The sequence below is a fragment of the Herpailurus yagouaroundi genome, unplaced genomic scaffold (genome assembly GCF_014898765.1).
Source record: "Herpailurus yagouaroundi ecotype Mexico unplaced genomic scaffold, PumYag 29, whole genome shotgun sequence".
NCBI classification, from domain to species: domain Eukaryota; kingdom Metazoa; phylum Chordata; class Mammalia; order Carnivora; family Felidae; genus Herpailurus; species Herpailurus yagouaroundi.
In genome coordinates this window covers 25546781-25563215 of record NW_024412377.1, presented here as the reverse complement: position 1 = coordinate 25563215, position 16435 = coordinate 25546781, and the positions used below count along the sequence as shown (strand labels likewise).

The following is a 16435-nucleotide window of genomic DNA, read 5'->3' as shown; positions in this document are numbered from 1 at the left end:
TATAGACTGGGCATGGAAAGACTGCAGAACAGGGGGGGTGGCAACCCATAAGTCTAACTGAGGCAGCAGTGCTGGCCTCCAAGAAGGGAACAGGAAGAAGGGGGGTGATGCTGACTTTTTACTGAATACCTTTTTGAATTACGTTTCTCCTGTGTATATTACCTATTTTAGAATGAGTAATGTCGGTTTTTCATAATTTCCATCATTAATTTCAATTAGGCATTTTGGGTTTGGGAATTAGGTTGAGATTCCCAGAGACAGAATTCCTATATTCCCTTCCCTACTTCATAGTTTGAATAGCTCCTCTCTGTTGCTGTTAAAGAGAGGAGAGGGCAAAGGGAGGCACAGAAGAGCAATGATCAGGGTGCGAGAAGAGTCCCACCCCTAGGACACTTGTGAGGCACAGTTGGGACAGTGCCTCCAACTGGCACTGCATCTCTCGGTTCTGCCAGCGAGGTTTGTGGCAAGGAGCCTCAGCCCCCCAAACACTTGTTAACGCATCCGTTCCGGAGAGCCTGCTGCATGGCCCATAGTTGGAATGTGTAGTTGCCGACAGTGATCAACGTCACCAGGAAAAGCACCCTTCTTCACGGGGGGTGGGCAGAGAAGGTTGAGCATCCCTCACCAAATGAAGCACTGTCCAGGAAGGGCGCCCCTGCAGGCAGGGAACAGCATATGTGAAGCCCTTAGTTACAAGCAGAGGAAAGTCAACGCTGAAAATCAGGAATAGTGTGTACAGAGAGAGACAGAAGGGATTTCTGGACCTTGTTGGACTGTTTAAGCCACACTGACACATTGGACAGGTGACCTTGAATTAGACCATGTGGGCGTGCAGCACAGTTTCCGACGTGGGCATTTGTGGGTCTTACTAGGACTCTCCGGCCAGACTCAGGCATGAGTTCTCAATAGGAGACTGTAGTTTAGAAATCACCTAGGAAGGTTTTGACATCAATTTTGGGATTCCCTTCTGAAAGTTTTCAGTTTCTTTTTTTTTTTTTTTTTTTTTAATTTTTTTTTTTCATCGTTTATTTATTTTTGGGACAGAGAGAGACAGAGCATGAACTGGGGAGGGGCAGAGAGAGAGGGAGACACAGAATCGGAAACAGGCTCCAGGCTCTGAGCCATCAGCCCAGAGCCTGACGCGGGGCTCGAACTCACGGACCGTGAGATCGTGACCTGGTTGAAGTCGGACGCTTAACCGACTGCGCCACCCAGGCGCCCCGAAAATTTTCAGTTTCTAATTGGCAGATGAGTGTCTTGCAGTATGTGAATAGGGTAAATGGTAACTTCTTTTCTGGAGGATTTCAAGTGAAAAAACAAATGAGAGTGTCTCAATCTTCAGTTTTTTCTGTCTAAATTTCTCATGGTTTTGATGCCAACCTCAGAAACTAATGCCCCTTTTTCTTGTCTCTTTCCAATGTAGACGTTGCCTGAAAAAAGCAATAGAGATCACAGAATGTCTAGAAGCACAAAACGTGAACGTTCTTCTTTTAGGTAATACATTTAAAGCACAAAGAGTGGTTTTCGTTTCCCTTCACTCGAGACTCAATTTCTGCATATATAGCTTTATGTAATTGGAATTGTCTTACAAAAGGAGCAAGCTAGTGTAGAAATCCTTCCCGTTCTTTTCTACCCTGACCTTGGAATTCTTTGCGTTTGATTTCAGTGTTATAGCTTAAAAATAAATCCTTCATTTAGAACTTGGCAGACTTACTTGCAGCCCAAGAAGGAATTGTTTGGTATCTTCACCAGAGCTCCATTTCCTACTGCTTTGGGTTTTGTTTTATATTAACTCCACTTGGTTACAGTTAAAATCTTTTGATAATCCTTTTTATATAAAGAAATCCATGAATGGTTTAATTGTTCTTTTTATATCTTTGTGTTTGACAGACAACCTTGTGCAGTCGCTATAGAAAGTTTGTGGGTCACGATTTCCTTTGCCTCAGTGGGCTTAACTTGCTAAACATGTGGACAGGACATAAGCATTCAGAATGTGTAAAAACAGGTGCAAACCGCTTTTATTTAAAGATTGCTAGAGTTGGTTAGACCTGAGCTAAAATACGATGTTTGCTGTTTAGAATATTTTAAACTTCTCATAGCCCTGAACTTCGGTTCAGTAGATCATCTCATGCTTTCATGCCCTCAAGCTTTTACCATGGCTCTGACGCGCTCCATGACTGCTGAAATTTAGCCTCTGTGGGCGGGCTGCACATGTGTCTGCCTGGGGCTTCTGTACGACCTGATGCTGGCTCGCTGACTTGGATTTTACGATATTGACTGAGCACCTACCATGTGCAGAGCTCTATACTTCTGCCTTCTAGAAGTTTACAGCCTAATGAGAGTTGGCCTGAGCATGTTATTGAAAAAGACCTAATCACCAATGGCAGAACAGAGTACTGAGGAACTAAGTGGTACAGAGGAGGACGAATAAAGATCAGAATCTGAGAGGCAGAAGTTCTCAGGCCAGGCTGCAGTAGTCACAGTTGCCTAAAACAACATCTGAATCTTTGGCTGAGATGTGAGAAGTCACTCGGTCCAGAAGAAGGACTGAGTTGTCTCCTCTGAAATCTCATTTTCTGCTCCTTCTTCCTGTTACAGGTTAACTGTTAATACCCGTCAGATGCCAGAAGGATGATTCCCTTAAAATTATAAAACTTATTTCAGGGCGCCCGGGTGGCTCAGTCAGTTAAATGTCCGACTTCCGCTCAGGTCATGATCTCACGGTTCACGAGTTTGAGCCCTACGTCGGGCTCTGTGCTGACAGCTCAGAGCCTGGAGTCTGCTTCAGATTCTGTGTCTCCCCCTCTCTCTGCCCCTCCCCCACTCATACTCTGTCTCTTTCTCAAAAATAAATAAAACGTTAAGAAAATTAAAAAAAAAAAAAAAGAAAGAAAGAAACTTGAAATAAGCTGATAACACTCCAAACACAAAACTCTGTTTCTTTTGAATCCATGTGTTCCCGTAGTTTAGACTTGTCTCCCTGGAGGAGAAAAAGAAGCACAAGCGTAAGCCTAGACCTTAGTGCCTCATGGTTCTAGGGTCAGAATGAAAGAGTTTAACGGTGGAGACATCCCCCTCCTTAGAATTTGTAAGTTTCTCTAGTTTCACCGATACTAGCACCACCATCCTCCTGGACATTTTTAAATAGCAGCTTGAGTTGCACTTCTTTCTGCAAAGAGGAAACCACGGGGATGCAGACCCTAACTTTTAGGATCTGAAAACTCTAAGGCAAATGCATGGACAGAAATGTATGCTATTATTTGCCGGGAGTCATGAATGCCGAACACACGTATGAATGGTGTTTTCATCACACAGGTTTCGTCCGGTGCACTCTGGGGGTGGGCACGTGGACATAGACCGAGGGGAGTTTCTCCGCCAGGCTAGGCAAGGAGAAGCAGGCACCTCTGTGCTCTCAGAGAAGGAAAGAGCTATGGAGCTGGGAATAAGGGAGTCCAAGCAGAGGGAGTGGAGGAGACGAGCTCTGAGGGGAGTCTGAGGAGCAGCTGAGCCCTGGAACAGTGAGTCCAGTGATGGAGACTTTGACACGGCAGCTGGAAGAGTTTTGAACTTGGTCTGTGAAGGCCAGCGGGTCGCCACCACGTGTATGGCTCTGCCCTCATTATGCGGCACGCCGGGATGCCGGTACGCTGACAGTGGATCTGACGTGCTGCGTTTTATTCAGTCAGTCAGCAGATCTGTGCTTAGTGCCAGCATATGCCGGAACCTGTACGGGACTGGCTGGAAGCAGTTTGTCAGTCTGAACACTACCTGTTTTCCCCATGGGCCCTCGCCTTCAGGGAAGTAGACCTTGACTGTCAGTAGCAGGCACACTTTGGTTTTGGGAACCCCACCATTAACTGTGCAAGGGTGAGCACTCTTGGCGGCTTTTTAATACTCCATACTCTCCTGCCTCTTTGCACTGCCGCTGGGCCCCTCCTAGAGGAGAATGCTTCCGACCTCTGCTGCCTCGTTTCCTCTCTGGTGCAAGTGATGATGGACCCCCACTGTAGAACCAGGATTGGTTTCCAGAGCCTTGTCCAAAAGGAGTGGATCATGGGCGGGCACTCTTTCCTGGATCGCTGCAACCATCTACGTCAGAGTGACAAAGAGGAGGTGAGTGTCCTCGTCGGAGAATCTCCCGGTCTCTAATACCTGTCTTCAGGTGTCGGGCCGGTGCTTGTGAAGTGCATGCTGTTGGGCTTGTTAGGAAGGCCATGTTCAGTTCACTGTTGGATGACTCCAAATGCTTTAAACAGTACTGAAATCCTTCCCAGAGGAAAAGGGTATTAGTAAGTGGTTCAGTGCCTTTTCTTCTAAATTGTGCATTTCATGATGGGAATATGTATTTCATGATGGGAATAACACTGATTTATAAAACTTAAAAATTAATTCAGAGAGACTCCTATAATTTCTGCGAAGTTAGTGCTTGCAAAAAAATGAATATTCCACATAATAACACAAAGTAAATTTTCCCTTGCACATAAGCCTTTTCAAATAAAGCATGAGGTTTATGTTAACGCCGTCCCTCACCAGGACCTTACCGGTGACATAGCATGCTGTGCACATGACCTCTTCTGCGTCTGGCTGTGTGAATTGCGTTGTAGTTTAGCTGGCCCCCACGTTGTGGTCTAGTCTCAGCTGCAGCTATGCATACTCCTTTGGCCGCATTGTTAATGATTGCTGAAGAGAAAATGAAGACAGGTGAACTTTCTTTAACGAAGTCACCTACAAAGCTCCGTGTTCTAGGAGCATGGCTCGTGGTTGTTCTTACTGCAGGTAATGAACGTGTCTGTCTGTGATGGAAAGCAGCATGGTGCAGCATGCTGTGGGAATAGAGAGCCATGGCTCCTGCCTCAGGGTCTTGGCACGTGGCATGTTTCTGGAAGACTGCGGCTTCTCTTGCTAGGCTGTGAGGTTTCTTTCAGGCCTGGTCTCTGCTCATCTGTGTCCCATCAAGCTGAATGGAAATCACCATTTTCACCCTTGGAATGGACTTTGCCTTTCTGAGGAACTTTGCAAGGTTGATGGGACTCAACATGATGGGCAGAGAGCAGATACTATGTGGGGAAGAGTATGTTTGGGATATCTTGAGAAGATAGGACTGTCAAGGACCATGTCTGGGGAGGGAGAATGAGTCCAAGAGCAGATACAGTCTGATCTGCTTTCACCCATCCTTTGGAGAAGTCATCCAAACTTTTTGAGCCCATTTTCATGACTATATAGTAGGGTTCAGATACTTTCCACTCTGTTTAATGATATACTGAGCAGAAAATGAAGTATGAAATAAAGTTGCTATATCAGCATGTCTTCGCATCTCCACAATGACATATTGATGTTGTTGGTTTTTTTTTCCTTCTAAATGTGGCCATTTTAAAAGAATTATTTACTTACCTATTTATTTTTGAGAGAGTGTGTGAGTGAGCGAGCAGGGAAGGGGCAGAGAGAGCGAATCCCAAACAGGCTCCGTGCTGTCAGTGCAGAGCCTGATGGGGGGCTTGATTTCACAAACCGTGAGATCGTGGCCTGAGCCAAAATCAAGAGTCAGATGCTTAACTGACTGAGCCATCCGGGCGCCTCTCAACTTCTGTCTCTCTTCTGAGCTCTGCGAGGCCTCGACAGCCTCCATGAGGGAGAGACTGTGACATGGCTTGTCTTACCCACCTGACAGCTTCGCTGATGACTCAGAAGGATAAACACTTGTGAATGACGAAGCACCCTAGAAAACCATCTCTACCAATAAAGGGCTTGCCTCCGGGAAGCTAGTAAAGGAGGCTATCTGTTAAAAAAAAAAAAAATCTGTACGTTTGTGGAAAAAAAGGTTAGAAACTCACCTTTGCTGCTTCTGCTGTCTTTCCCATCCTCTTTCTCTTCTGCATCCTCCTTGTGGGGGTGAAGAAGGGAATAGTGACAAAATTCAATGTGATGGAGTATAGTTTTTTGGTAATACGATTTACTAATGTGAAGAATGGAATTCTTTCAGGAGGTGATAACAATTTCACTTAACTGGGGTTCAGAGTGTTCCCTGTCATCAAAATCAGTTGCAAACGCTCATGTGTCAGTGTTTGGTCAGTAATGAGGTTTTACATATTTCGCATATTTCGCCCTAGAATGTGTTTCGTACAGATCGGTACTGCCAAATACTGAAATGAGTCTAGTCACAGGCATGTGACTTTATTTATTTATTTATTTATTTATTTATTTATTTTAATATATGAAATTTATTGTCAAATTGGTTTCCATGTAACACCCAGTGCTCATCCCAAAAGGTTAGGCACGTGACTTTAATTGAGCATATTCATTGTGTGGAGTGGGATGGAGTCGACTGTGTTTCCCAGGGAATACAGTGCTCAGAAGTGGTTTCCATGGCTGTTGAGATGGCTGCCCCTGAACTCAGGACAGCTGGCCTTGGCCTTGTAGTGCCTGCTCAGTAATGCGTGTCTTGTTTTCACATAGGTTCCTGTGTTCCTGCTTTTCTTAGATTGTGTCTGGCAGCTGGTGCACCAGCACCCCCCAGCATTTGATTTCACGGAGACTTACCTGACTGTGTTGTCAGATAGCCTGTACATACCTATTTTTAGCACCTTCTTCTTCAATTCGCCTCATCAGAAAGATAACGTGGTAAGAGTCCCTCTTAGGAACCTGTGTCTTAAAGAAGCCCTGATTCATGAGTTTATTGCAATAGTTTTGATAATAAAAATATTTATAGAACACTATATACTGGGCCCTGTTTTGAGCGCTTTCTGGGTATTGGTAATTGTCACAGCATCCTGTGGGGGGTATATTCTTATTCCTGAGGAGTCAAGGCACTGAGAGGATGGGGAACTGGCCCAAGTCCACGTTGGGAGCAAGTGTTGGAGCTGAGGAATTAAGCAGAATTAAAAGCTGTCCTTGATAAAGCTGGTCAGCATTCTCTTCCGTTTGCCTGGTGCCTGGAGTTACTCTGGAGAGAATGGAGGCAAGGCAAAGCGGGGAAGCTTTTACTTTCCATCTTACACTCTTTTAAGTCTCTCCTAGGGCCTTGCTCCTGGGGGTTTTGCTTTCTAACCAAGCTTAGGGCCTCTGACCGGCTTCCTCTCGGCCCCGGGTTTGCTTGAGCTGGGCCTCCAGTAGCAGCGTTAGCCAATTCCTCGGTGAAGCGGAGGCACGGAGCCTGGGCTTCCAGTCCCCCAGCCCTGGTTTCAGATCCCAGCCGGTCACTCACCAGCTTCGTGAGCCTCAGGCAGTTCACTTCAGTTTTCTGAGCCTCAGTTTCCTAAATATAAAATGTGACATGACCTAACAGAGTTGGTGTCATAGTGCCCGTCAGCGGCTGACATGTGGCCTGCTGGAAAATAAGGTGACCTTCTTCCCTCTCCCTTCCTACCCAAAGTCTTAAATGAACGACCACTGAAGGCCGCAGCCTTTAAAAACGAGGAAGCCGTGAGTGTTTGGTCTTGGGGCAGGAGCGCCCTTTCTGGTGCCCCTCGGCATTGTGTGTTTGCTCTCCTCAGCCCTCCCTGGAAGCCGTCATGACCCGTGCTTGTTTTGGCAGGGCAGGGAAAGCCAGGATACACAAAGCAAGCCTTTGAATCTGCTCACCGTGTGGGATTGGTCTGTACAGTTTGAACCCAAAGCCCAGATGTTGCTCAAAAACCCTCTTTATGTGGAAAAGCCAAAACTGGACAAAGGCCAGCGGAAAGGAATGCGTTTCAAAGTAAGATGTCCACGTGTCTAACCCCTTTCATCTGCCCAGGATCCCCGGGTATGGCAGGAAAAAGTGACATATGGATTCTGTAAACAGTCTGAAGAGTCAAGATTTGTGGCAGGCCAACTGTCAGGGCCCATGAGAATCATTTGCTTTCAGCAAATCAGCCTTTGCCCCGATGAGACATGACCATTTGCTAAATGTCACCGGGGATGTTACTGCCAAGACAGTTGTACTGCATGGGATTGTGTGAACCCTCCACCTGAGTGTGGTTAGCAGAGTAAAAGATGCATTGATTGTGGGATTTGCTCGGTCTGTACTGGTTCATGTCTTCAATAGCAAGACCTTTCCTGATGAGGTGTAGCTACAGCTTTTTCTGTTAAGGGCTGTCCAGTCTCCCCACTGTATTGATGTGCAGAAGTAGCCACAGACAGCACATAAGCAAATAGGCACGGCTGTGTTCCAGGATTTATAAAAATAGGCAGCAGGCCAGATTTGGCCGTGGGCTGTCATTTGCTGACCCGTGCTGTGAATCACAAGTGTCAAATAATATGGATATCCCTTCAGATATATGTTCTTGATTGTAGTTAATAAAATCCCAAAGTTCCCTAGATGACAAATGATTTCTGTGGCATTTCCTAGCTCTTTCTCCTGGCCTGGAATTTCCCCCCACCAGACCCAACGAAGGGGAAAGTGGTAGTGGTGAATCCCAAGTCATTGTGTGTCTCTGCCTTCTCCACTGCCCTACTTCTGATCCCACCTGCCCTCCAGGGAGCCTGGCCAGTCTGGTGTGGGAGGTCCTCCATTCTAAGAGGCTTGGGGGCCAGGTGAACCAAAGCCCGCACTTGCAGAAGATGCCAGCTGCTGAACAACTTAGAACTGTTGCTTTACTCTTTCAAGGGACCTCAGGGCCGGGGTGGACGTTTCTCCTCCTGGTTTAGTCTCTTTCCTGCCAGCTGGACCAGAACTGCCCTGAGCTCCGGAACAGCTTGGCCAGAGGTCAGTTTTTCTTCGGTGTGCTGTGCCCCCTGGTGGCTGCATGCACACTTGTCACCTGTTCAGGATCCCAGAACTGCCCCGGGCCAGAGGGGCAGGGGACCTCAGAGACAGCCAGGGCCTGATCCCTTATTGTGCATGGGAGGAAAGTGACATTCCCCTTTGCAAGACTGGATTTCACTTCTGTACTTACATCCAGTTTTCCTTGTACATACGTCCCTTTTCCTTGTAGTTAGGAGCAGATGGCCTAGGCTCTAGGAGCTGACTGGTGCAGGAGGTTTGAGCCAAAGCTAAAGCAGAGTTGGGGTTGGGGCCACAAGGAACTTTGAAGCTTTTGGGTTAGGACACCACACGTAGGGCTTAGGGCCCCTTGTTGAGTGGGCAGGCGGCCTTGGAGAAGTTCTGTAGAAACTAAGAGGCTGTGGCGGACCAGCATGAAGCACTGCTTGTGAACAGCCACATGAGGCTGCAGGGCCTGCTCTGGTGTGCACTCTCAGCCTCAGCCTTGACCAGGCTTCCCTCCCAGCATGCCCTTCTTGAGCCCTCTGTTCACTTAGGGGTTGAGAGAAAGGGCTCTCGAGACCAGTGGAGCTCTGTTAGAGCGCAGTCTTTGGAGCCAGACTGATTTTTGTAAGACCACCTTTAGCACTTTCTAGCCAGGGTCTTTGTGGACTGCTTAACCTCTGTGCTTTAGTCTCCTCATTTGTGAAACAGGACAATAACGGTGACTGTGGAGATCGGCTAAGTCCATGCACGTAAAGCACTGAGCACAAAACCTGGCAGGCAGTAAACACTCAGTGGCTGTTAGCTTCCGCCTGCAGTCAGCAGTCCCCTGTGTGGACGGACTGGCCTTGATCCTTGGGGAGGAGAGGCCAGGCTGCTCTCCCGCCCCCAGCTGGAAGGTCAGAAATCCTGGTCAGCTCTGAGTTGTGGCATTGTGGATGGTTTTGCTTTTTTCTCATATGTTTATTATTATTATTCTATATTCCATAATAAAGAATGCTCTTTTTCACAAAGAAGAACCACTGGCAGGAGTATGTTAGAGAGTCATAGGGCTAGCCTGCCCAGAAAACTTGTCTGTTCTTATTTCAGACTCACACCTCAGGAGCAAAAGAGCTGGGGAAAAACAGCATCTCCCCACATTGCTGACCTCTCTGTGGGGCTCTGGGGTTCTTTGTAACCTCTTGACATCTTTCCCCACCTTCACGGCCCCTCCCTGGCACCCCTCGGTATCGATCACCTTGCTTTGGCTGCAGGTAGAATTACTCAGGAGGGAAGTAATGTACATGCTCTCACATTTTTTACTCGGTGCAGCATGTCAGGCAAGAACATCTGGCCAGTTTAGCCACTTCTCAAATTCCTTTTGCTCCCACCTGTCTCTCTGTCCAAAAGAATCTTTATGACATAGGCTTAAACTCCCACTGGCTGCCTGATAACCTACAAATGCAGTTCATTTGAGTGATAGGATCTTCAGGTAGTTGGCTGCTGCTTCCTCTCAGGTGTTCAGAATTTCATTCTCAAAGAAGAAGCACTTTGCACTCTTCAAAAACTGAATAGGCCTGACATCCAGACTGCCCTGAATCCACAGCCTGTCTCGACTTAAGCTTGTTCTTCAAAAGTGCCTTAGTGCTCCTGTGCCAGGGGAAGGGGGGTAGACAGCTTCTGTCTCTGTCACAGCGCCCTGGTGCCTGCTTTCACCCATTTGTTTATGAACACGATGTGCATCCAACATTTGCATCATGGAACAAATAAGAACCCCCCCCCCCACTGTGTTACTGCTTTTTAATGGCTTTCCAGTCTCATGGCAGTTCTGATTTCTCATGAACGTAACTGCTGTCAGGCTAACCAGAGGTTTTTTTGTGTGTTTTCTCTCAAAGCATCAACGACAACTTTCTTTGCCACTCACCCAATCTAAATCATCTCCCAAAAGAGGATTTTTCAGGGAAGAAACCGATCATTTAATTAAAAACCTTCTGGGCAAGAGAATTAGCAAATTAATTAACTCTTCCGATGAGCTACACGACAACTTTCGAGAGTTCTATGACAGCTGGCACAGCAAACCCACTGACTACCACGGTCTGTTGTTGCCGCACATTGAGGGGCCGGAAATCAAAGTGTGGGCTCAGCGCTACTTGCGTTGGATTCCAGAAGCCCAAATCCTGGGTGGTGGCAGAGCGGCCACCGTGAGTAAACTCTTGGAAATGATGGAGGAAGTAGAGCGCTTACAAGAGAAAATCGACGCGAGACCCCATGGCCAGGGGGCGCTCCTGGCAGAGGCCCCCTTGTTGCTGAGGGGCTCTGCCCGCCTGTCGGCCCTGTTTCCTTTCGCTCTGCTGCAGCGACATCCCTCTAAGCCGGTCTTGCCCACCAGCGGCTGGAAAGCTCTGGGTGATGAAGAAGATCTGGCCAAACGAGAAGACGAGTTTGTGGACCTAGGGGATGTGTGACTCATCCACTCAGTGATGTGAAAGAGGAACGTTGAAGGTTGAGGCAGGAGTCCACCATGTTTGATCTCCGGATTAGCGGCTCATGCTTTACTGCTGTGGGGGTGGGGGGGAGTGGGAGGCCTCAGGCATTAGTCCAGGGCTCTGTAGGAGGAAGCCGGGATCTTCAGGAAAAGAGCTGGTTCTCGTGGTTTTTTTCTTTCTCCTGAAGACTATGCAATTAAAATCATATCTCTAGTATTATTAATTGGAAGGAGTTACTACTTGACCTATAAAAGAACTGTGGCCATTGTGCATAAGTATTATATAGAACCTGCAGTGGCTGGTTTACTACTAGAAAGGGCTTTGGTCAGACACTCCTGGACTCAATGCTTTCTTCAGATCTTTTTTGTGCCAAGATAATTTATCCAGTCATTGGGAATTTATCCAGTCTACCCATCTTAGCTTGGAGAAAGTGCAGCTTTATGTGATGTGTGTATGGCAAATCGAAAGACTCACTTAGAGGTATTAAGATTATGGCATTCCTTTAAGCCATAGTATTTTTCCTTTCTGTGTCCTCTTGCCTGAGAAAAGCTGGGGAAATTCCACCCATAGCACCCATCCTGACATTTCCAACCATCCCCCGTCCTGCATAGACTGTGTCACTTTGTGTGGGGTTGGTGGGCTAGCCAAGCAGCCACACCGCCCTTTTGTGTGCTGACAGCTCCGGGTCTCTCTCTGCCCACTGGGCACCCCTCACTGCCGTCCCTCCATGCTCCCCGCCACGGGGCATGTAGTCCAGAATCTTGCTGCTGAATCTGTTGGTTAAACTGGGGGAATCCCTTTGGTTTGCCTGAAGGAGCTTCCATGCTTCTGGAGCCTCTCCGTGTTTGAAAGTAATGGTTTTGCCTTTTTCTGACAGTGTGCTGAGGCTTGGGAACGCTTGTGACCTCCGCAGCAGCCCTCCCAGACATGAGCAGGATCATTTTTGAACGTGGCTTTCATAGGGAAGCAACTGAGCATAAATATGAGAAGCGATGGTTATCATATAGTACCTCAATGATTTAAAAAGCCATAGAAGAAACTTGACTATGCCTGGTGACCTTCTTGAATCTGCTGTCTAAATGGTATATATTTTGTAATGCAGGAAAGTACACTTTGTAAGGACCAGTTTTTTCATTCTCAGTAGAACCCTGTTAAATCCCACAAAAGGAAGGTGGGGGAGGGGGAGCTAATGTTAGAATGTTTCAAATAGAATGTTTGCCTTTGATATACATTTGCTATCCAGGATAGATCCCAATTTGAATGTTACATGTTTAGAAAAACTTCAGTTCTTTAAGGGCAATAAGAAATTTTGAAACTGTTGATAAAGAAGTTTCTCAGTTTGCACTGAATATTGTCTTTCTGTTTGTACAAGAAATTGCTTTGCTCTTCTCCCCTCTTCATGTTGGCACATGAGCCATGTTGGTCTGTTAAAATGACAGAGGTTGAGGAGAGGGCAGGATTCGTGCATTGGGGTCCAAACACATGTCCGGTCTTGGTTGCCTTAAGTCTCACTAGTGAGTTCAGTGTTAGGCTTGCAGTAAGGATTTTGCAAATACACTAGTCTATGAGCTACCTTAACATACGTTCTGTGGGCCTTCTTAAACTAGCACTAACCTCCACTTCTCTGCCCCGTTGCCTCCCAGATACACTATGGAGCTATTTTTGTTACCATATTATAACACGAATATTTATACAGTAGCCTCTTCAATCTTAGAATCTTAGTAATTTTCATTCCAAAAATGCCCGGTGTGATGCTTTACACTCCACAAAGTATGGTTTAAAGGCACAAGGTCATGGCCCTTGTCATAGCAGTTGAATGTGCATTGAAGTATTTTTCTATGATTTTTTAAAAAATTACAATAGAAAAATAAGCTGTTGTAACGTGAGGTCATGACAATTTATGTATTTATATTTGAAATCAGATTTCTATAAACTTGTATTTGTGTACAGAATTCTTAGTGGGTTTATATATTGTGACATTTTTATTCAAGATTGAGATATGGATTATGCTTAACAGTAAAAACTGAAATGAGACCATTTACTTTGTTTAAAATGCTGCACTGTGCAAGTTTGGAAATGTACATTAATTTACTGTATATAATATCCTGAGTTTGTTTATACCTCCAAGTTTTTACACTGAAGATAAATTAGCTTTAATTACATTAAAAACTTTTTTTTTTTAAGGGAATAAGCTGTTGGGCTATATCTGTATAAATGTGCTTTTTATTTTCTGGATGTATGAAAGTTTATACTTGTATCTCACTGTATCATACCTGATTGCAGAAATTAAAGCACAATTTACAAGCAGTGCTGCGTTCGATGTGGTTGATATAACATGGAACAATTACTTTCATTCAGTGTGTGTTGGGTTGAGTTGGTTGATTGGTTGGTAGTGGTGGGAAACAATGACCAAATAAATATTTAAAATTTTAGGAGCACATGGCTGGGTCAGTCAGTAGAGCATGTGACTCTTGATCTAGGAGCCGTGAGTTTGAGCCCCACGGTTGGGTATAAAGTTTACTAAAACAAAAAAAGTAAAATTTCAGGTGGTGATGATATGATATGAAGAAAAAATAAAATAAGGCAAGAGCCCTGCACGGCAAATAAAGGAAAAGGGTTTTTGCAAACATGTGAAATTAAATATTGCTGCCGCTTTGCTTTTGCGGGGATATATGAGACGTCTGTTTTATTGCTGAAAGAGATCTGAGTTCATTCAGTTAAACCATGAATAAGAAGAAGCTTTGTTTTGCCTTCCAGAGAGGAGAAATGAGATAGTGTGTGATGGTAGGATTTTTTCTAATTTGTTCAGTTTAACACTTACTAGATTGAGACCTATCACTTGTCTTTGTTGGGAGAGTTCCATTTCCTTGACCTTTCCTGCCTGTAGCCCTCTCCCTTTTGGGGACCAGAGAAGATGTCCCCCTCCTCTGCTCACCTACTCCTATTATGTTCAGCCAGGCCTGTCTCTTTGTTACCAAGCCAGCTCTGAGACATCCCTGGAACTTAGCTCCCATTGCTGCCACATTCTTTTCATGGTTCTTCCGTAACAAATTCCCAAGTAGTAGTTATGACCCTATAGGTGAGTGGATTCTAGTCCTGTTTCCCACATTTCTTTAACAGCTCTTGAACTTTTGGTGGACTTGGCAATCTCTCCTGATTTTGCTTGTTCCTTGATTTCCAGGTGAGGGCATTGGGGGGTTTGGGAGGAACAGGTAAAGAGTGGGGCATATCCCATCTAACATGAAACAGCATTGGGTGGGGCTCCTGTTGAGAACAGACTCCTGGCTCCTGTGCTGGGCGGGGACCTGGGGGCAGAGGGAGCCTGTTTTCAAAACCCTTCCTATGGTTGCAAAGTTGCTCAACAGAGGTCAAGTTTCCTCAGCTGTGCATGCTTTGCTTAGGCCCCACTGGGGCTCCAGGACATTGATGAAGCTGGTCCTGGTACAGGACAAATTGGGGCTGGGACAGGAACCTCCCCCTCAACAGCCCATTGCAGGGTTGGTCTGTAGTGACCATGGCCTTCCACATAGGCCGTTCCCACAGCCTCCCCAACACAACATACTGCCCTTAAAAATAGGATGGAGGGGCGCCTGGGTAGGCTCCCGACTTCAGCTCAGGTCATGATCTCACGGCTTGTGGGTTCGAGCCCCACATCGGGCTCTATGCTGACAGCTCAGAGCCTGGAGCCTGCTTTGGACTCTGTGTGTCCCTCTCTCTGCCCCTCCCCAGTTCGTGCTCTGTCTCTCTCTCTCTCTCAAAAATAAATAGACATTAAAAAAAATTTTTTTTAAAGAATATTAGGATGGAGGTGGGTGAGGGAAGACCTGTTTGTGCTATGGATTCCAATGTAAGGAGGGATGTGTATGTTGATAACCAGCCATGGGTAATATTTTAAATATCACTTACAGATTGAAGAGGAAAACAGTTTGTTGGAGTGATGCTTTTATGTCTTTAAAAACACAGACATCTCAGCCTATTTTGTGGTTCAGGCCCAGGTTCTTTTTTTTTTCTTTTGAATCCTATTACATTGTCTGCCTCTAGCAATTAAGGGATATGAAGTGTATAATCATATGGAAATACAGTAAGCTTTTTTGGCCTTCTGTTAAGAAAAACTTTCCGGTTTTGCTAGCTAGTCCAGTTTTTGTAAAGCAATGAACTTTTTTTAAATTTAGATTTGAGTATTACTTTTATAAAAGGCTGTGTGTCTTGCTTTCCCCCCCCCCCCCCCCCCCAATCCAGCATGGAGGGCTTTGCAAATTACCATTTCCCTGAGGTTTGGGGCCAGGCGAATGTGGTGCTTCTTTCTCCCCAGCCCCGAAAGGGTACAGCATGTGCCATTCTTGGGTCAGAAAGGAATGCAGACGGAGTACATTTTATCCCTCAGACTGCCCCCAGGACCTGGCCTTGCAATGCTCCTGCAGGATCTTCCAGAAGAGTGGAACACAGCCGATCCCCAGACCCTCCAGGGCGGAAAGCAGCAGGAGCGATTGCCTGGGTGGAGGTGTGGGGGCGGGGCTGGGAAGGGGGCTGACGGAGTGTTCCGGAATGAAGGGAGCATTCTAGATCTTTTTTGTCCCCTCCAATTATAACTGACCTACGACGCTGGATCCGTTTCAGGTACTGCAAGTTGGTTGCTCCGTGCTCACCACAGTGTCCTCGCCATCTGGTGCCATACAGTGTCATTATAATATTGTCGCTTGTCTCCTATGCTGTACTTTCCATCTCTGGGACTTCTTTTATAACTGGATGTGTGTACCTCTTAATCACACAGAGCTCCGACATCCCCCCCGCCCACCTCCCCTCTGGCAACCACCAGTTGTCTGTATTTAATAAGAGTCTTTGTTTTTTTGTTTATAAATTTGTGTTGTCTTTTGATTCTACATATAAATGAAATCCTAAAATATTTGTCTTTCTCTGACTTACTTCACTTAGCATCCTACCCTCTAGGCCCACTTGTGTTGCTGCAGCATTCTGTATCTTGATAAGTTTGGGATATGCAGATGTATGCCAAAACTCAGCAAAAGTACATTTGAGATGTGTTTAATTGTTTGAATTTTATATTAAAAGAAACAACTAGGCAAATGTGGAACTCTAGTTAATGATACTGCCACTGAATTACGCGAAGAGAAGCGTGCTGTTGTCTGCTGTTTGAATGGCAGCAGCGATGGGATGGATTAATGGGTTTAGACGGCCGGGTACGACTGGGTGTGTGGTAAAGCCAGGTACAGCAAAATGTCAGTGATGTGATCTCAGAGCTGGGCCTGTGTGCGTACGAATGTCCACAAGA

At 46.0% G+C, this 16435-nt stretch overlaps 1 protein-coding gene across 4 annotated transcripts in view; it reads left to right on the top strand.

Moving 5' to 3' along the window:
* Positions 1 to 13455, top strand: part of MTMR12 (myotubularin related protein 12) — a 67848-nt gene extending 54393 nt beyond the window's left edge. For 3 of the 4 annotated variants that reach the window (XM_040494805.1, XM_040494825.1, XM_040494814.1), the window contains exons 12-17: positions 1424 to 1494; positions 3941 to 4113; positions 6454 to 6618; positions 7532 to 7693; positions 8585 to 8683; positions 10558 to 13455. In XM_040494805.1, coding sequence (XP_040350739.1) covers positions 1424 to 1494; positions 3941 to 4113; positions 6454 to 6618; positions 7532 to 7693; positions 8585 to 8683; positions 10558 to 11127 — 1240 coding nt within the window. In that variant the 3' untranslated portion in view covers positions 11128 to 13455. The remainder of the gene's footprint in view (positions 1 to 1423; positions 1495 to 3940; positions 4114 to 6453; positions 6619 to 7531; positions 7694 to 8584; positions 8684 to 10557) is intronic. The other variant, XM_040494835.1, reaches the window with a different exon arrangement.
* The last annotated feature ends 2980 nt before the right edge of the window (positions 13456 to 16435 follow it).